At 34.6% G+C, this 21,344-nt stretch overlaps 1 protein-coding gene across 8 annotated transcripts in view; it reads left to right on the top strand.

The window, feature by feature from the left end:
* bun (TSC22 domain family member bunched) overlaps positions 1-21,344 on the top strand; it is a 104,217-nt gene that overhangs the window by 20,406 nt on the left and 62,467 nt on the right. For 7 of the 8 annotated variants that reach the window (XM_070211806.1, XM_017156585.3, XM_017156587.3 and 4 more), the window contains one exon: positions 12,485-13,252. The exons of the other annotated variant lie outside the window; for it this stretch is intronic. In XM_070211806.1, the coding sequence (XP_070067907.1) occupies positions 12,485-13,252 (768 nt within the window). The remainder of the gene's footprint in view (positions 1-12,484; positions 13,253-21,344) is intronic. 8 annotated transcript variants of the gene reach the window in all.

Genomic DNA, 21,344 nt, shown 5'->3' with positions numbered 1-21,344 from the left:
AGTCATGTCGAAATCTTAAAAAAAACCATAATGAATTTTTATAATAATACCATAGTAATACCATTTCCTTCACCAAAGAAATCTGAAAGTGTAAGTTAAATCTGCAACTGACTTTGCAATCTAAATTAAATTGCATTTAGAGTCAGAATAAGATGGCTTTTCTCAATCCATTAAAATCCTAATTAAATGACTTCAGAGCTTTATCCAAGTGTTGGATGGACATGTTCATTAATTAAAGTTCTCCCTTCATTTAATCATGTCAGACCTCGAACAGTGCCAAAAGTTGTCCGACTCTTTTTGCATGTCAAACTTAATTTGATATTTTGGCAAAACAAAGGGCACAAAGAGCCCCTTCCTTCGAAATTTGTAAACGAAAAACAACAAAATCGAACTAACAAACCAGGCAAATTGGCGTGGATAAAGAATATTTCAGTGCATTGGAAGGATGTGTAGCTTTGGAAATGGATTGTGTAGTTTCTATAGAGCTACTAAACTTGAAATACCTTTGTAAATATATATAAAAGAGAAATCCAATTCTAATTTTCTCGGAATTTATCTCAAAATTATTATTCACAAAAATGAGAAAACATTTTATATAATTTTTTTAGGGCACCAATTCTTTTAAATAGAAATGGTCATAGAAATTTTCAGTATCTTTTATGTTCTTTTGGAATGAATTGGTACTTTCTTTTTCACGGCATTTTGCAAGTACACAAATCAACTTATAGCAACGTACCCATTATTCTCAGGGAGTTTATTGTCAGATAAAAGTGACACAACAATGACCACAAATAAGCGAAAAGAACAGCACAATTCAGCTGGAAAATGGGGAAATGCCTGTTTAACTGTTGCCGGAATAGGGAACTGAAAACGGGGGGCCGGAAGTTGGAAAAGGGAGGCTGGGGGAGGAGGTACCACCCTACCGAAGAACGACCTTGACAGCGAAAAATAACAGTCGGCACACGGGTGGAAAAAGCGAAATTATTATTATCGTCGTGTGTGGGCAAACAAACAAACTGCAAATCGCAGAAAGTTGATTATGGATTTGCATTTTGGGGGAAGGCTCGAAACTGAACTGAAACGCAATTTCCACTTGCCTTCCACAGCTGGAAAGTTACTCGAACCGAAAATCAATAAAACAAAAAAAAGCGCCGGGAAAATGTCAAACGGTGCTTGGGGGAAAAGCGAATCGGCAGTGCTAAAGTTGCTGCACGTGAAAGTTGGCAGACATGAAAAGTGTAAAAAAGTGTTTACATCTTTTTTAGTTGCACCTTTCTTCAATTAGCATCGTTCACACCAATCGCGGGGGCGTGAGTTGTCTGCACTCTTGGAAAAGGTCGTTAAAACGTTCGATGGGAATTACCGGATGGTTTTTCAACATTCACCGAGTACTTTCTTAGACTTTTCTAGGGAAAGTTCTAAGGAAAACTGTACAAGGAAAGTGATAAATTTCAGTCATGAAACACAAAACAAAAAGGTTATATTCTAACAAGTTTTCCAAAATTTTTTTATTTTTCAATTTGCCAAAAAAAAGGACATAAAAAAAGATTAAAAAACTTTAAAAAACTAATTAACCCAGAACTTTTTTTCACCTTCGATTACTTGATTTATTTTTTAAATAGGTAAATAATCTTTTGATTATTTTACAAACGAAAGTTAAACTTTTTTAATAGTTCATCGCCTTTTTTGAATAAAACCCAGGATCTACTTTCAGAATAAATGTAAAAAACACAAATTATAAAAAATGTAATGAGATTTTTAATACATTTTTAAAAAAGCTGAAATATTTCAGTTGTCATTCGTAGTTTCACATTGAAACGAATTTCTAATATATTGTTGTTTACCCATCAACATTTCAATAGAAATGTGAATGAACCTCTTGGTTACCCCGATTGACGTATTCTGATTCTGACGCATTTTGCCGAGACTAACATTTGTTGACCTGAAATCCACAAGTGGGCGAGTGGAAAGAAAGACTTAATAAGCGTGTCGGCGACTAGAAAACTTCTCCCTCTTTTCCAAATAGAGGGTGATGAACGTTGGAACCGAACCTCAAAGCGGTTCCAAAACAAAAATGTGCGTGACAAAATGCATTTCTCTTATCAAGCATTTGTTTTGACCCAATACGGATATTTAAAGGCCTAGTTAGTTCTTTGGTTGTGGGGTTTTCCTGTCCTCCGCTTTTCGCACCTAATTTCCTAATTTATATATTGTGGGGTAAGGTGGAGAAGAGGTCATTGAACTCGAAAATGAGAGGAAATCGATGTATTTATTATTTAAAATATAAAATATATGTATTTGCTTAATTTTAAGATAATTGGATTGGAAAGAAAAATAATAATACAAATATCAAAAGGATAAAAAATCGTAAAAATTAAAGTGGAGATTAAAGTCTAGTTTCGTTTTTCTTTATATCATTTGAGATATTGACTATTTAGTTTTGAAACTTTATGAGTACATTACACTATGCAGCATCAAAAATTAACCTCGATGAATGCTATATTTTTGGATTCGTTACGAATTCCCAAGTTAAACTGCGTTTTCCAAAGAGTTCCCCGACGCAAGGATTCTTAGCAAAAGGACCTCAAAGTTCGAAAAATGCTGAAATTTGCCAACTTTGCGGAGCTCTCAGAGGCAAATGGATGCATGGCTTGGTTCGAAGTTAAAGTTTTTTAAAAGATACACCCTTTATCTTTCAAACCCCATACATAAAATAATTTTAGGATTTTTTTTAAGGCAGAAATAAATTCCAAAAAACATAGTCAAAAAACTGAAAAACATACAGCTGCGGTCAAAATAGTAGCAGTGTCGCCGCCTTGTGTTTTTAAAAGTTTGATGTTGTAATTTTTTCTTATCCAATTAGTCTAATAGTAAAATTATAATCAATACAATATTACCAGGAAAAGATCAATTGCAACAACAAACTTTTAAATACACAGGGCGGCAACACTACTACCATTTTGACCGCAGCTGTATACTTTTATGTTTTTTGACTATGTTTTCTAGAATTTGTTTCTGCCTTAAAAAAAATCTTAAAAATTTTTTAAGTATGGGGTTTAAAAGATAAAGGGTGTATCTTTTAAAAAACTTTAACATCGAATCAAACCATGCATCCATTTGCCTCTGAGAGCTCCGCAAAGTTGGCCAATTTCAGCATTTTTCGAACTTTGAGGTCCTTTTGCTAAGAATCCTTGCGTCGGGGAACTTTTTGGAAAACGCAGTTTAACTTGGGAATTCGTAACGAATCCAAAAATATAGCATCCATTGAGGTAAATTTAAAAAGCACTAAAAATGCTGCACAGTGTTATTAGATAGTTGGGACCTCTTAAATTAGTCTCGCCCTTAATCACTTATTAACACTCTTTCTATTCATTTCCGCTTCGCTCTAAGCTAAACGTTTATATGTTTATATCTCTCGTATTTTCAAGTTGCATTTACAATCGCGTTCCCTTACTTCCATTCATATTTTTTAATCCACTTCTTTGTTTGGCCTTTCATTCATTATGAGATTTGTGTTCCCCATTCAATTCAACTTTCTATAAAAGATTAAAAGTCCTCAGAGCTCACAAGTAAATCTTTAAAACATATAATACAGTGTGTCTTGGCAAAAGTTCCATTATCAGATCTTTAGAATCAACCTTTTATTTTTGGTGTTTATCTTTATTTGCCGGACTTGTTTTCCTTTCACATTCTGTTTTCTTATCTTCCACAAGTTTGCATAATTTTTCTGCATTTGCACTAATTAATACAACTTTGTTTCTGAATATTATGCGAACTAATTTTTGAGGTTTTTAAAAAGATTTTAATTAGCTCGGAATGATTTTCTATAATAATAATGAATGTGTCTCTATGGCTGACTAAGAACCGTTCTAGACGAACACTTCTGCCCACGCAGATAAACGGGAAATTCCTCTGAAGATGTCGGTATTTTTAAAGATTCGTATTTCTTTCTGATTTTTATTCTCTAAAATGTTTTCTGACAATAGTAATTAAAATCTGTTAAAAAGTTTCTGGTACTTTGTTCTTTTTAATTCTTTTGAACTAATAAAGGGAATCCTTCTTCTGCAACTGCAATCTATACTTTTCATTTTTATTTAAAAGAAAATGAAAAAATTCCACTAGCTTTATGCAATTTTGTTGCCGCTTTATGAGTATAATTTGTGCATTTGATTTTATTATTTTTTTTGTACTGTTGATTTGATGTACATATAGTTTTGAGCCGGTTTTTTCTTTGTCTGGCTGCTTGTTCGTTTTTAGCTATTTCGCCGGCTTTTATTTTGTTTTAAGTTTCCAGTGCTTGTTGCTTTTTTTTTATTGTTTTGTTTGTTGTTGTTTGTTTTGCAGAGTGCGGAGTATCTTGGTTGTTTGCGAGTGTGCGAGAGTGTTTATTAGTCATCATCCACATACACTCGGCCATATACACTCCGATTTCCACTTACAGGAACTCCATAAATGTTATGGAAGTTTCCCTCTCTTTCTGGCGCTCCTTTGTTTGCCAATTTTTTTTTTTTTTTTTTGAGTGGATATGCACATATAGCAGCTGTGTGGAGTCAGCAGTCAACAGCTGTTTCGTTCCCTGCTTCTTCTTCATACGCCAACGCCCACATGGCATGCACACAAACTCACACACCCACATGAACTGACTAACACAAGTACGGACAAACATATTGACAAAGGAAGTTAATCAAAGTTCCGTGGGCAGAATCAAGTTTTCCATAATTATAATAAGGAGTAAAGGGAAACGATATTGCACCTAAGAGATGTCATTCCATTTTAAGAGGATAGTCTTAAATAACACTAGTTTACAAAATAATTTTTTAAACAACACTATATCCCAAAAAAAAAAAAAATTAATGTTGTATTTATATTTTGAGTTGCGCCTAACCAATTTTGGTATAATATATTTTTAATATACAACTATAATGATACCCTTTAATTTTGCCAAATAAATTAATAGAATACATTGAGTATATTGTGAATTTTTTGAATTTTTTAACCATTTATGACTGTAAGACTAGTATTGTCTAGTCTGCTAGTATCGTCAAAAATCGAAGAAAATACGACATTTTCAAAGTTTGCCAACCTGTATCTACTTTCAAAAAATGTAATTATTTTTTTGTATTGTCAAACTCTTCTATCGAGTATTTTAGTCATTTTACCGTGAATCACTTTTTCTGCTGTCTGGCGCTGCACTGCTGCCCAAAGTGCCAATTAATAAATTACTAATTAAATTGCAACCAAACACTTGGCAAATTGAATGAACGGACGAGTATGTTATGATGTCTATATGTCTGGGGATATGGCTGGGCGATTCAAGTGAGTAGCAGACGCCTTGACGCTCCATTAATTTCGCATTAATTTTCTTCACGCGCGAAAATGCGAAATTAATTTATTTACTTTGCCTAATTATTGTTTGTCAGTGAGGCAAACACAGCACACACAGAGGGGCGGGAAATTGAAAAAGACACATGCAGTTGTCATGGACACGGAAAGCGGATGAAAAACAACAGCATGAGATAAATTAAAATTAAATAAATAAAATTGTTTGCACGAACGAATGGTGGCGACGCCAAAGAATAGAAGAAAATGCAAATTTAATGAACATTTCTTGCAATGTCTTTCGGCCTATTTATTTTACCTCATGAATATATGGGGGATGCTCGAAGACATCATCATTAAAATAATATAAAGACTTGATATATTTTAATGCAAAGAAGTTAACAAATTAAAAAACCGTAAAACTAAATCTAATGCAGGATTTTAAATAAAATGTGAAAATATTAATCATGCATTTGGTTTTAAAAACTAGGTAATCCTTTAGTCTAAACCATGGTCTTTTTACATGGCATTTGGCCTGCTATTTTGATTTTCTATTTGTTTCTGTTTTCTATTTAACATTGCCTTGTGATCGGTCAATTTGTCATTGCCAAATTTGATTTCCGCACAGGGTGCATCATTAGCATGAAAACATTTTTAAAGATACACTAATTCGCGAGACGAAAGCGCACATAAATCAATTGGAAATTCGTTTTCTTCGAATTTCAAAGAGCTAAGCAATTTATTCCCAGAGAAAATCCATTGCAAAATGCAATTTCCAATAAGGTAAATCGAGGTCAGCCAACGATCTATTGATTGCATTCTGACGATATTGGTGATTTATTTGTGCGGCTATTAGGGGGGGGGGGGGGGGGGATCGAGACTCATTAAACAACAAAAATTTGCAAAACTGCAATTTTACAACTGTGTTAATATTTTATGACAATGCTTCCTGGTTGTCTATTGTGTTTATTGCATTTTTAAATGAAAGGTGATTGGTTTCGGGGCTTACATTTTTTCCTATATCTATTTTATAGATGTAAGTTGCCAAATAAAAAATAATATTTTGCTTTATAAAAAAGTATCATTACTTTTCGGAGTTAGTAAGTAAAACTTTTGTTAGTTACTAAAATATCAAATTTAAAAAAAAAAAAATTAAAATAAAGTGGGCTTGTCTGATATAAAGCCAACAAGTGTGTGCACATAAATTTGTTAATTTTTTCCCGGAAATATTGCTCAGAGAATGAAATTATTTATTTTTGGCATTTATCAATTGGGGAAATTAAAAGTCGCCTCGATTGCAGCACGCTCGTGTTTCTCTTTCTTCATTCTTTTTTTTTGCTTTCCCCTTATCAAGTAGCAAGTGAATTCAAGACGGCTCTGTGATAAGAGACAACCGGCGGGCAGGCCATCGATTATGCTTGTCTTACGTGAATTCCCCAGTCATATGGACATATGGCCACATATATACACCCAACTAAGTAGTCGGGGGGCTTTAAATAAAAAAGTGAAAAAATCGAAAATAATAGATTTTGTCGTTCGTCGTTTGGCGCCAAGGCGCTTAAGCAAATTGTCATGAGTGTGTATATAGTATATAGCATACGACGTATACTCGATATCTATCGAAAGGGGCGTGTGAGGGGTTGTTCCCGTTCGCCAATTCTCGTTTGTTTGGCAATATCTTCTGCCAGTCTTTTTTTTTTATACACTTGCAGAAGAGGGTATTAGAATTTGGTATGGGATTTAAGGAGAATATCTATCTATTTGTTTAAATTAAAAAAAATTAAAGGATACAAACGGGGGACATTAAATCTATCATCTTATATAAGACCGATCCAGACAGATATAATTCAGGCAAATTTTGATTATCTTAAGTTTTAAAATTGAAAATGATTAAAATAAATTCCTATAATTTAAATATACCTTGAAATATGATAGTCTCTCATGGTTTACTATCCTATCCTACTGGTTAAAAATTTGTAGCATAAAGCTTATGGACATTTTTTTTTATTTTTATGATTTTCCTAACGTTTCTTTTTTTTAATGTTTTTTCGTTTGCACTTTTTGTGATTGACAGCAACAACAAACTGAAACGGACAAACAACAAAATGTGAAAACAGAGAGGGAAAAAACAGAAAAATAATTTAAACAATTTCTCAAAACATTTAAAAATAGTGCGCAAATTGCTATTTTTATTATAGACGGAAAAAAGAGAATGCAAAACAAAAACAAAACAAATGCGACAAATGCGAAGTCAATCAATTCTGCGAGAGGAGAGAAAGAGAGGGCGCTTTAAATCGCTTATCTTTCAAGTTTTTGTTCTTCTCTCGATACTCTCTGTTACTCTCTTACATCGGTTGTCTTTTACACACGTGAATGATTTTTGTTTTTTTCTCTCGCTTCCTACTTCTCTCAATCTGCGTCTTCTAATTGCATTCTATCGCCGTCTGTTTTGTTTTGTTATTGTTTTCTGTTTTTTTTTCACCGTCTTCTCTCTGTCTCCCTCTCTTGCTCTCTTTCCGATTTTGTTATTGATCGCTTTTGTGCATTGCACATCCACATTATCGCCCTGTTTGTATTTGTTGCCATTTTTCTTACAAAATAAAAAAATCTAAAAAAATTTGTGGCGAGCGTAAACACATTTTTTTTATTGCGTTTCGGTTTTTTAGCTTTCGCTAAAAAAATGTATTTCAAAATAAAAAAAGTTATTTCTATTATACAAAACAAATGCATTTTGCATTCTAAAAATTGTTTAGGATTGCATTACTATTATTTTTGTGAAATTTTTATAATTTTGCTTAAGTCGAAATTTTTCTTGATTTTATTAAGTAAGGAGCCATTGACATTAGGTGGCTTTTTAAATGTAGTTGGATTTTCGTTTGTATTATTTTGTAATTTATTTATTTAAAGAAATTAATATTTTAGTTTTACTCTAAAATTAATTTAATTTTTATGTTTTAAATATAGTTGGATTTTCCATAGCTTGCTAAAGTTCAGTTATATTAACATTATTTATTACTTTATTTTAAAAATGGGCTTTTTACACCATTTTTACACACCGGAAATGGTATTTTACATGACATAATATTTACGGAGTTTCCGTTGAACTGCTTAGAAATTGTTCAAAGCAGTTTAGTCGTCGAAATTATTTTCTAACAGTTTTAGTGGAATTGTACTTTTCTTATAGTTTTAGAGTAATTGTGCTTTGCTAAATAATGAAATCAAACTGTACAAGGCAGTTTTGTAAGTAGTCAACAAAGCAGTTTTATATTTTGCACCCTCTAGCGGCAGAAATAAATACTTCGAGAAATACAAAGCAGTGCTGTTTCTAGCGCCCTCTAACGGAATAAAGCTATACAAAAATAATGAAAAGCAGTTCAAAACAAGTAGTCGTTTTGATTTTTAAATATAAAATTTTAAACAATATTTATATGATAGTTTTATTAATATTATTAAAAACTTAAATTTAAAAATTACTAAAACTCTTTTTCTTTTATTTTCAGGTAAGCAGAAAAACCAAAAGTAAACTGAAATGATTGTGCCTTATTATCCTTTGTGTGTATGTGAGTACTATGTCATCCTTTGTCCCAAAAAAACACCCATCAAACATGCATTCTTTCTATCTCCACTCTTTATCTATCTTTATCGTTGTCTCTGTCTTGCCATTTAATGCATATAAATAATTTACTCATGCATCAAAAAACTAACTTGTAAATAAAACTAATCTAGAGACACTTTGTAAATCGGCAGTTATCGTTTTGATCATATCCGCACCATCATTTTTTGGAATTCTATTCTATGGAAAAAATAAAAGTAAACTACTGTTTAGAAATTTCTATTGTCTGGTATATAAAAAAAATGGTTTTGAACGTAAAAAAGGAAAATCAATTCCTTTAATATTCTATTTGTTCAATTTTCAATGAGCAAATAAAATCCATATGAACAACAAAATTTTATTTTAAACTTTAATAAGAGATTGATTTTGTTGTTAAGTGGAAAAAATATTTTTTCTAAAACTTTACACTACAATAATGTAATGTATTGTATTGTGATAATGTTATATTATCACAATATTATTTTCTACCCTCTAAAGTAAATTTAAATCTTTACATATCAAAAAAAGTCCAAATGAAATGTCATGCGGATATTTGTATACACACTTGTAGTTTAATTTTTTGGTGTTGTGTCCCCTCTTTTTCTTTCCTATATTTTTTCTATCCCATTTCGCGCTTACGCAATCCTTTCTGCTGTCCTTTCAAGCTAATTGTGCTGTCAAATCAAACTGCCGAATTGCGAATAAAAACCGCAAACATTTGAAATCAAATTACGTAAATAGAAACGAATGAAAGACAATTCGCAAATAAATTTTGGCTTGGCGAGTAAAAGTGGTCAAGAGCTGGAAAACAGCAGCAGCAGCAGAAGCAAGCGATGAAAATTCGCAGATAAACTGCGAAAACAAAACGGTGAAGCGATTAATTTTCCCCCCTTTCAACCGAAATTTTCCTTTGAGCTGACTGAAAATTTCTTTTCAACGATTTTTTGTTGTCTTATCTCTGATCGCAGTTTTCGAGGCTCCCGTTTTGGAATTTTCTTTCGGGTTGAGCTCCATTCACCTAATTTTGTTCAACAACAAATGCTTGTTTTTCTTTTCTTTTTATTTTGAACTTTTATTTCCTTGTTGGCTTTGGGGCGACACACTGAACAACAACAACAGTGCGGTAAAACACAATGGTAAATGAAAATGGCACTGGAAGGGGAAAAATGTTGCATGTAATGTGCATTTAATTTGTTGCTGCAACAACAATGCAGCCGCAATTTTCCATAGTTTTCAATGGGGTCGTTTTCTATTTTTCGTTTTTTTTTTTGTATGTTACCCATTTTGTGTTGTTCATTTTATGCTAATTTTGCTACTTTGCTATTATGCAAGCTGCAAGTGGTGAAAGAAAGGATGATGACAACCCAGTTGCCAAAATGACACTGGATTTTTCAAGAGAATGACTTCAGAAAAAGGGAGAAAGTATCAAATATTAAGGAGTTAAAACAAAATAATAATAATTTAAAATCGGCGGATACGGATATTTTAAATGAGTAAAGTAGCGTTAAATATATGCATATGTATGTGCAGACAATGAAAATCAGTTGACCAATTAAATTGTCCGTACAATATTTTATGTACAATTTATTTATGTTCATTTAATTGAATAATATTTGTAATAATTTTTAACTTTGTAGTAAAAGCTCTCCACATTTTCCATTTTTAAAAATTGTTATTATTTGTCTTAGTAATTGGCCATAAAAAAAAGGAATTCCTTATTAAAAAAATTGTTTAAACTAAATTTTGAAATAAACAGAATACATTTTTTGCTAATTTTCTTGGCCGTATATAAAATCTTGTTCTCTAAAAATGTTTGTAATGTTCCGCACATAAAAACTATACCAAAACTTGAAATTAACAATTAAAAGCGTAGCAAGAAAGCAAAAAAATAACAAAGTTGCAAAAGAAAAACTTTTGCTGCAGTCAAAAAAAAGGGAAACCACAAACCCCAAAGCAAAGGCAACAAAAGACATGTGAGCCCTATTTTATACTACTGAGTATAATCCAAAAACCACAGGAGAAAAAGAATTGTAAAAAAAAAGGAAAAAATTGCGGATGGACTGCAGTTGAATATAGTTGTTGTTAGGATAGCACAGACTTCTCTTGAGTATTTTTCGCACTAGTTTTTTCCACAGTTGCGCCTTTGTGTTTTCTGGATGTCAATGATTGCGTTTATTTTCAGTACGAGTATGAAAAGTTTTGAAGAAAAATCCTCGATTTCCATGCCTTGTTGACTTTAATTTATGCGTTTAGCTGCAGAAAGAAAATCAGCTTGACTTTGTTAAGCGGAAATATGTTTTTCACCCTCAAAGAAAGTTGTCGTCACTCTGTCACAGATCAAACAATTTCAAAAGGAAATGTTCGTTTTTACCCTATTTGAGGAGATTAATTTGCCACAACGTAATTGACAAATTTCTGCACTTCCCTCGATTTTCTTTTTGCCAGTTTTATTTTTCGAAGCATAAATTGCATGTGGCATGCCACATCCATCATCTGCTGCAGCAGCTAAATTCGATGTTGCATCCTCGGCAGTTGGATGTTGTTTACGCTGAGAATTGGAGCGCATCGACACGTTGCCGCAAATGTTGCATCATAATTTTCCTTGTTGCCGCTGTTGTGCTGGCAAATGAAGTGGAAATTGAGTCAGCTTCTCTTGTGGGTTGAAGTCGATTTTTCCTCCCCGATTTTTGAAGTTTGTAGCGGGCGATGGTGACAGGGAATATTTAGCGTGAGATATAAGAATGTTATGAATTTTATACAAGACTACAAAACATATTAACATAAATCATGTCATTTTTGTTATGTTGAAAATCATTTCCATAACGATTAAAAACATGCAAAACAAACTTTATTGGCAGGTAAAACCATTGATTAAATTCAAGGTCAACAAAAACCCTAAAGCTGAGTGGATAAACATACAACAAATTCATTTCAACTTACAAAAACCGATAAACTTAAAAACAGTTGTCCAATCTGGCAAAATCAATTCACACGCACAGAAAAAAAAATTCGATATGAAATGGGGTCACTGAAATTCAAAAATATCAATTTTATATTTTATCATTTCATATAAGTTATAAAAATACTGTTTTAAAATACCAAATATAGTATTTTTTGAACAAATATTGTAAAATGAGATTAACCTAATCTTTATTCATATCAAATTGATATGAATAACGTGATCTTTTAAAAAATATCAAATTAACCTGCACATATCAATCTGATCCTTCGTCCATTTTTTTCTGTGTGGTTACTTCACACAAATTGTTTGCCACCGATCACAGTTCACTTTCGAATCGCAACTTGATCACTTCATTGCAGCAACACCGAATCGACTCTTGTTGCCTGGCACCACCGAATCCTTTCCCTCCTTCCCTACCCAATAAAAATTATGGAAATTTCATTATAATTTCAATTGGCGAACGAAACAAATCTAATGAAATCTATATATCTAAAAGCTTCTTCCAACCTCTCTCTTATACCTATAAACTTTTTATTTTTTATTTAAACTGCGTGCGACCTTTTGCTTTGCCAACACATCCAAATGAATCCGAATCCAAATGAAAAATTCAGCTTTAGAACCGCTTCCTCCTCCTCGCTACCCGGCGGAAATCGGAAACGGGCCTTTAGTAATCCGCATATAGGAGGAGGGCCCACTGATCCAACGTTTATGCATCGACTGAACCCGCAGCTCTATTACTACAACAAATCGCAGTCGGGGAGAAGTTCCTTTTGCGTGGACGAATCGCTGTGGCCAACAACGAATAATCCGAATGGCGGTGCTGCGGTCAGCGATACGAATCTGTATATGGGCTCGAGCACAGAGGAGGATTACGAGGAGGCCATAGATCAGTTTTCGCCAACGCTATACACTCGATCGGCCAGTCGAGCGATACCGATACCAAGTAGTGCCGGCAATAGTCCACAGCATCAACCGCAGCTGCAACCGAGAATCGGGTCCTCGATTAATTTGGTGGGCGGAGCAGGACCTTCGAATATTGGAGCCTTTAGCGCCAGTCCCTCGATCTACGCCTATCCACACTCGCCCTTCTATGCCAGTTCGCCGGAAACGTCGTCGCTCTCTTCGCCAGCTCAAACGTCCGGAATGCCAGGACATCATCATCCCCATCCGCACCACACCACCAGCGCACGCATATCCTTCAGCTATGATCCTGCCTTCCAGCGATTGCAAGTGCCGATCATGTCTGGCGATCGAAGACCACGATCACCGCTGGAATGCGCCACCGTTTTTGCCGCCGTCGCTGCGGCAGCCACTTGCGGTGGTGCAGTTGGTGGTGCAAATGGTGCAGCAGGTGGTGCACCGGATACCATGATCAACAGGTCGGTGTGTGGGTCGATCACTACTCTTCCTTTCAATTCTTCCGGTTGCGGGCTCTAATTTCCATGTCTACTACTTGTCGCTTGATTTTTATCCTATTTTTGTGTCCCCTTCCTCGTGAATGTTTGGTGTTTCTCCTAATCGCTTGGCCTGTGGTGTGTTGCACGCTGAATGTTAAACTGTGTACTTCGATTAAGTTCTTTTCGTGTGGGTTTAGTTTCGGTGGTTATTGTTTAAATGCACAAATACGCGAAAATGGCGAATCGGAGTAGTCTTTCATAAAAATAGTACTCCTCCTCCTAAAAGACTTTAAGATTGTTATAGAAAATGATAAAATAACTAACTAATGATATTTATATTACTTAGCCATTTTTAATTCTAATAAAAACATAATACATTAACAATAGAACGAAATCAAAATATATATTTTACTTCTTAAACGACAATAACAAGATAAATAAATACATATTAACAACTCAGTATGTATTTAATGATGAAAAATATTTAAACTATAATTGCTGAACCTAAGAAATAATAAATTAACAAACAGACTTAAATTAATTAACAGACTTTAGTGGACTCCCAGAAGCTCCCTATTTATATACTAACTATCCATAATTTTTGTGATGCTTTTCACCTCCAACGTAATAATTAAACAACAAAAAGTGTTTTCCAAATTTTATTCACAGTTAAAAACACATTTTATTTTAATGATATTTTTAGATCGGCATGATTTAAATTTAAGCAGTTTAAGCATGATTTCTTTAATTAAAAATCAAAACTTTAACATTTGTGTATTGTACATATAACATTGATAAAATTAATTTATGTGTTTAAAATTATTTAGGAATAAATTTTAATTCTTTTAAAATTAAAAAGATTTTAAGCTATTTTATAAACCGGACTAGGAATTCGCTCTCAAGAATTCGCCAATTCGTTTTACCTTCAGCTTTCAATCATGTTGCGTCATTCCGCAGGTGATTCATGTAGCAATCACAAAATGCATCCTTTTCGTGGTCCAAGTCAATTTATAATCCAGTCGCGAGGCCCTTAGGGTTTCTTTGTTTTTATTCCACCTTTTTTCTTAATTATAAAAAACCAATCTGGCGGGAGGAAGGAAGCTTCTTCCCCTCCCTCATCCAACTATTCAATCAACATTCAACGCATTTAAAAGTTGTGCGAATTTTTTCTTGGGTTTGGTTTCGGTTTTTGGTTTGGTTTTGACTTGGAATGATGTCATTTCTAAACTTGACTTCTCTTGTAATTTTTTCTTCGTGTTTCGTGCATTTATTCCTCGATGACGGCGACGATGATGATAATGATGATGATGCGTTAGCTCATAAGCAATAAAAAAGCAATTCCTTTGAGGTGGTGGTGGTCTGGCCACAACGCAATTTCTCGCCAGCAGCGAACTGCGCAAAAAGTGAAAAGGGTCTCTCGATAGTTCCCCATCCACCCCAAAATAAATAAAAATGGGGTCCCACAAAGGCGAGGCTTTGTTGGGGAATGGCGCACTAAATTAGGTATCCATGACAAGACAAGTTCATATGTTTTCGAGGGTCTGCGAACGCCTGATAAATTACATTTTGTGTGGCACAAAAATTCTACAAATGTCAAAAAGTATGCCCCTTAATTTCATTTCTCTAAAATTTATATAAAATAAATGACGCAATTGTAGGAAATTAAAGTGAGCTTCCATTTAAATTGGAGATGAGCGTATTAGCTCAGAAAACTATTTGAAAGTATAAGTGACTCACGAGTGAATCACTTGTAAAGTTCAAAGATAGCGCCTAATGTGTGCTATATAAGGAGCGAGTATATTTGCGGATGATTAATCAGGAAATTTTTGATTTACTTCAACTATGTTGAATGCCGTATGTTCAAGTTTATCTGATCTTTGCGAAGATAATTGGGTGCTATTACTTGTTAAACGGTGATAACATAATGCTTTATGACGCATTCGAGTTTACTAAAATAGAATACTTAAGTTTCATACGAGTAATTTTGAAATATCAAAGGTAAAATCAGTTATAAAATTTATTATAAACTAACTTATTTGACTAATAAGCTTCGTTCTTTCTTCGACGTTAGAACAATTTCATTAAAGGTTTTAAAACACCTCGATATTTATCTCCAAAGAGTTTCAAACTAACTGATTTGACTGGTTAGCTTTAAATCTCCTCAAACTTTAGTACAGCTCCGTCAAAATGTTTGCATACAACTCGATCTCTCTGCCCAAATGCAGTGCAAATGCACTTGAAAAGCGCAGAAGATGATATTCTTCTCAGTCCCAAAACTTTTTACCGCGGAGAGAAGAGGACCGAACCGAACCGACTCAAGTTCAAGGTCAACAATCTCAGGGAACCGGGTGTTCCTTTAGTTTCGTCAGTACATTTTTGGGGAGGGAGCCAATGGAATGGAAATGGAAGTGGAAGCTGCCGACGACGACGACTCCCCAGACCAATTAGAATTTCAATTAGGCATCATCTTGAAGAACTTTGGCTTTATCTCACTCAAGAGAGAGGCAGAGGCGAATGAAATGTGGTGTTTGTTTGCGCCACTCTCCTTATCGAGAGGGCCTCCTCCTGACTTCCCCTGCCCCATAAATAAAAGTGAGCTCGATTTTTGTGTGGCTGCGGCTGAATGGTTTGCTTGGGATGATGTCAGCATTTATTTTTGGCACAAAATGCTTGCAGCCAGCCGAGCAAAACACAATGGCCAAAAAAACACAAAAAGTAAAGAGCAGACAACAAAAGCAAAACAAAACCGAAATCCCAAAAAATGAGAAAAAACGATGCAGAAGGCAAACCAAAAAAGCCGCAAAACATGCCAAAAATAATATTCAAGTAAGGGAAAATAAGAAAAAAAAAGATACAGCACACAAACAATTATCTTATGGAAATGGTTTAAGGAGTCGGGGTGATGAAGTGTAGGCCAGAGGCGAGTCTTTTATGGCCAAGAGTAATGTATGTTGGCCCAGAAGAGGTGGAGATCTCTCTTGAAACGATTCTTCTTGTTTACTTTGCTGTCTGGCTTGAAGATTTCTCTCTTATTCTTCTGGTCTCGATGGCTTTGTTTGGCTTTCGGGCCAGTCTAAAAGGAATTCTTCCCCTTTCTTCAGCTGCCACTAAAGATCATTCTTCGTCGCCCACTTTTATCTGCAAAATAAGATGATTTTTTTCCATAAGTATATCTTGTCATGTCATTTTAAATTATTGCCTACTCGATGAGTCGTGGTTATTTATTTTTTCATTTTTTATACTTTTATTTATTTAATTTATTGATTGCCGCTTGTTGTCTGGGCTTTGTGAACACATGCAATAATCGTGTCTGATCTATATTTAGCCCTCTTCAAAATATTTTTTATTCATTTAAGGTATGTTATGCAATATTAATATTATTACTATTGGGTGGTAAGTTAAAAATACAATTCGCTGTTTATTTCAATGACAATTTCCAAACGATTTGCAAAACATTGAACGTTTAAAATAATTTTTATAAATGCAAATTTAATTTTAACTTTTTTTCGATATCACCTTTGAATATTTCGCAAAAGTTTGTTATTAAAAATACATCAATCTCTCTTTAGTTAAATTTGCAGAAAAAAAAGTTCGAACTAGCGAAGGTAAACCTAAATACATATTTATTTTTTACATTAAATTAATATTATTTAGTTAAAAAACTGAAAAGAGGGATGTTTATAAACTATGCTTTTGCGACTCTTTACCAATAGTTCATGAACTGTAATAATCATAAATCTAGTCCACAAGGAAGTGGTCGAGGAACTTTAACTGCCCAAGCCATCTCCACAGTCCCCACTAATCGATGCGATTACATTAGCATTAACCGGGGGACATGTACAATGGGAATAGACATAGACATCGTTGAAATGGATAAAGTGTAGGAAGAAAAGGAGAACTGCCAAGACTAACGAGAAACAACAATGGCAACCGATGTCGACGCCATCATGTCTGGCACATTCGCCCGTTCACTGGAAATCGTTAATTTTACACCCTATTCCCCAGGCCCTCCCACAAACGAGGTGAGCCACAAGCCAGCGACAAACCTCCAGATATAGATACACTTTTCTTTATTTTATTTCGCATTGCAATGTGCGGCAAATTACATTTAAATGGCTGCCACTTTAAATGTCTATTGGCGGTAAGGAGGGAAAGTATAGATCATGATGAAGGCGGGAGACGGGAACGTTGGAACGGAAAGGGTTGTTTATTATTAAAATTGCCTAGGAAGGAAAGCGGTAGAGGGGATTGGTGAAAATGCAACGACAAATGACAAGTGGGGAAATATATATTTTTAATAAAGAGCGAAATCCCTGGGAGGTTCTAGGAAATCCGATAAGAATGGTCCTAGAAAATTACAATTCATGTTTCATATGCGAAACAATAATAAGTCTTAATCCAAAAAAAAAAGACCCATAATAAAGAAATATTAAAAAAATAGGTTGCTTTTTTTAATCTCTAAAAATATAGCCAAGTGGCTTTATGTTGATGCATATCGTGTGGGCGTGTCGAATATCTTTATTGCGGTTTCTTTTGAGGTATTGGAGATTGTCCCGAGTCGATTAACGCTTTTCGTTTTAATTACTTTAATTGCCATTGGCTTTGTTTTCCAAAGAATAATTCCCGATGAGAAACTGTTGCATAAATACAAAAATACTCACAGAGCAGTACAAAGAGTGCGCGCAATTAAGGGAATTACTGGGCATGGCCGCATCTTGATAGATTCCGATTGAACTTTAGAGCGCATTGATAATACTCAGACAGCTGCGACTTTGCATTCTGGCATGGCGTGAGTAGAATAATTCAGGGTTGGCAGGTGTCGACCGTCCAGGTGGGAGATAAAAGCTGGAGCTCATTTTGATCGGCTTGATTAAAGAGTTTCATGGGGCAAATCTCAAAATAAAAGACAGATTTGGCATCATTGATTATTATATTTGCCAGCATTGGCACCACTGATTTCTTATAATTGGCATCATTTTTTTTTATGTAGATGACCCAATTGGCATCATTGAAAATTTTTCATATTTGAGAGTTTTTAAAAAAACCTTTACTTTGAACTTTTACTTCAGTACTGGTACAGTATAGTACTTCTAACAATTACTTACTAGTCCAAAACTTTGGCCACCAAACCAATAAATCCCACTATTTAACATCCATTTGATGCCAGACATTTTGCCAACAAGGGGCGCATAAGAAAGCTGAAGTTTTAATTATTTTTCCTAAAACTGGCAGTGCCACGTGGCAAATGTTAAACAGAAGCCGACTGTTGAACACAAACACAGACAGAAAGGCAATTCTGCTCGCCATTTGGCTGGCCGCCTCTATTTGGCCAAGCTAATGAGCCGATAATGGTAGACGGGCGAAAAGGGGGAGCGAAGGTGAGACAGTTTAACCAGAAAATAAACCAAAATATACTGATGGTTGTTAGCACATGGCTCGCTTCATTAGTTTACCCCGCAAGCAAAAACAACCTGAGATGGAAAGCGTGGGGGTGGAAAACTGTTGGTCGACAACCACATTTTTAGAATGCTTAAGTTCATTATGGTTTCGGGTTACAAAAACACACAGAGAAAGACGTCAAGATATGGCTAATAACATGGCAGACATTCTGGCGGCACAAACAAACAGAGACAGTGAAAAATGCGGCAAAAACAAACTGTTGACTAAGCCAAAGACAAAGACACAAGTTTTCGCTTTATTGCCGTTTTTGCATAATGCAAGGAAATTCTTATGAAACTTCGAGCCACACAATGTTATGCTTGCGAAATGTGGAAAATAATGAAAGCTCTCAGCTTAAATTATGGTATATCAATTATTATGCAAACGTGCAAAGCGCGCAAGCTGGTGAAATTATCAAAAGAATTGAAATGCAGTTTCGTATACACTTTCCTTCGAGAAAGCTTATGTCTTTTCAATTGAAACTTCTACACCCAAAAAAAATTGATATAAAACGATGATCGATTTTACGTTATGGGAAACCATTTTTGACTTGATATGCTCGAAATGTTTGAATTTCCAATGTCTTTCTCCCTAAAACTCATGTAACTTTGCGCTATATTGCTCTATTCTGAACTGAGAGAGTTTTTACTTCTCACTTCCACCTCTCCTTTTTGAAGTCAGAGAATCTCCGAGAGAGAGAAATCGGTATTGCACGGTAAAAACGATATGCCAGAAAATTACCATGCGCATATCGATTTGACCGCAACGTGTTTTTTTGTATGTAATAATACGTTTAAAAATGTAAAAAAATTTATCAACAGGTTGCCCATTAAAATAATATTACTTAATCGTATTTATTAAGTAGTAAAACCTGAAAGCTTACCCCTTTGGCGGTAATGTCTCGGTAGACTTCGTTTCACCCACCAAGAAAAATCACAATGCAAGCAAAGGAGGTCATGCTTTGCCCTCCAGTCATCGGCACAATCACAAGCTCCATGACAAGCCCAAAATGCCCCAAGTCAGGCGACTGCCATAGAGAAAAACAAAACTAAAACTAAAAGAAAAGTGTTACCGCCCATTTCGAATAATTGCATAGGCAAGTTCCCCCCAGTCAATCCCAAAACAAAAGTGCAACAATCCAACCGGCGGCCACAAAAACATCAAACTTCAAAGAAACTCCAACCGCAACAAAGGAAAAACATGAGTATGGAAAACAAGCTGAAATTATGATTAGTTGTAATTTGATTTTAGCCAGCCTTTTGCCTTGCGGTTGCCTTTTCCTCGCTGCCATTTTGCATTTAATTATGTGCGAAATTTGTGATTTTATGGGCAGCGATAAAAGCAACTTTGCCTGAATCCAAACAAAAACATGAAGCAATGGTTTAATATTGCAGTTTCGACTAAGAGACACTCTATACATCGAAAAATTGATCTTAGAGACTAAACTATTTGTATATTAATCCTAAATTATTGAGTTTTAAAAATATCTTAATGAGATGACAAGGGAATAAAATATTTTGATTGTCGAAGGACACATAAAACTCTTGGGTGAAAATATTTTATAAAGTGATTATTCTTTTTCAAAATAAGAAATGCGCAAATATCTAAACCTCTTCCTTTTTGTACATTCAGAGGGTATCAAGGGAAAATAATATCTAAGAACGTGCCGCACTTTGGGATTTGGATCGTTCTCTCAACGCATACGATATTATTCGCTGCTCTTGCAGTTTTGTTGCTGTTGTTGTTGGGGAATTAGAGCAATGAACTGCGGCCACGTTGACTTGTCTCAGCCGGAACTATGAGTTCATAGTGCCCATTACGAGAAATGCAAAATACGAAAAGGCAAAAGGCCCCAAAAGACCACACTCACTACTCGCATGCAGACAAACCGATTTGAGCACGAAATTGTACGGGTAAACATTCAAAATTTATAGCAACAACAATGGCGCTCCTGCTAACTGCAGTCCTGCTGACCCACAAAAAGGGTCTCGTTCCGGAGGTGATTGCACTGTAGTCAACCCACCCACCTTGTCCATGTCCAACAACCCAAACCCCACCGAACATTACAGAAATTGCCTTCGAGGGCGAGCGGCACGCGATGTGTCTCGAATGTCTTTGCAGGCCTCTTTTCCACGAATTGTTGCATTTTAATGAAAATGCATTTGGTTTTCCCAAGCAGTCGTGCATAAGTAAATATACCCCAAAAGTCAGAGTTTGCTAAAATGGAATTAGACTAAGTTGACATTACCCACTCATGGGTCAATATTTGCTCCTATTCGTTTGAGTAAATTTGTATAAGGCAATCCATAATATTTGTCTATTTGAACAAAAGTCAATTGGAATGCGACCAAAACAAAAGTTAGCAAAGAAGAGCTGAAGTAAATAAAAATCGAACTACGGTAGATCTTTTAAAATATACCTATTCAATATTTAAGGAAAACGATTTAAAATTTAGCGTACTTTTATTTTAAATTCGATTTGAAATAGGGTCAATTTTACCTTATTTCAGATCAATAAAAGACACAATTTAGAATTTTTTGAACAAATAATTAAAACTAGTATTAACATAATCTTTATTAATATCAAAATTATATGAATAACTTTATCTAAAAACAAAAAACTGACCAGCACATAT

This window comes from Drosophila takahashii, chromosome 2L, assembly GCF_030179915.1.
Source record: "Drosophila takahashii strain IR98-3 E-12201 chromosome 2L, DtakHiC1v2, whole genome shotgun sequence".
NCBI lineage: Eukaryota > Metazoa > Arthropoda > Insecta > Diptera > Drosophilidae > Drosophila > Drosophila takahashii.
The sequence above is the reverse complement of the archived record's forward strand: the minus strand, read 5'-3'. Positions and strand labels throughout refer to the sequence as shown.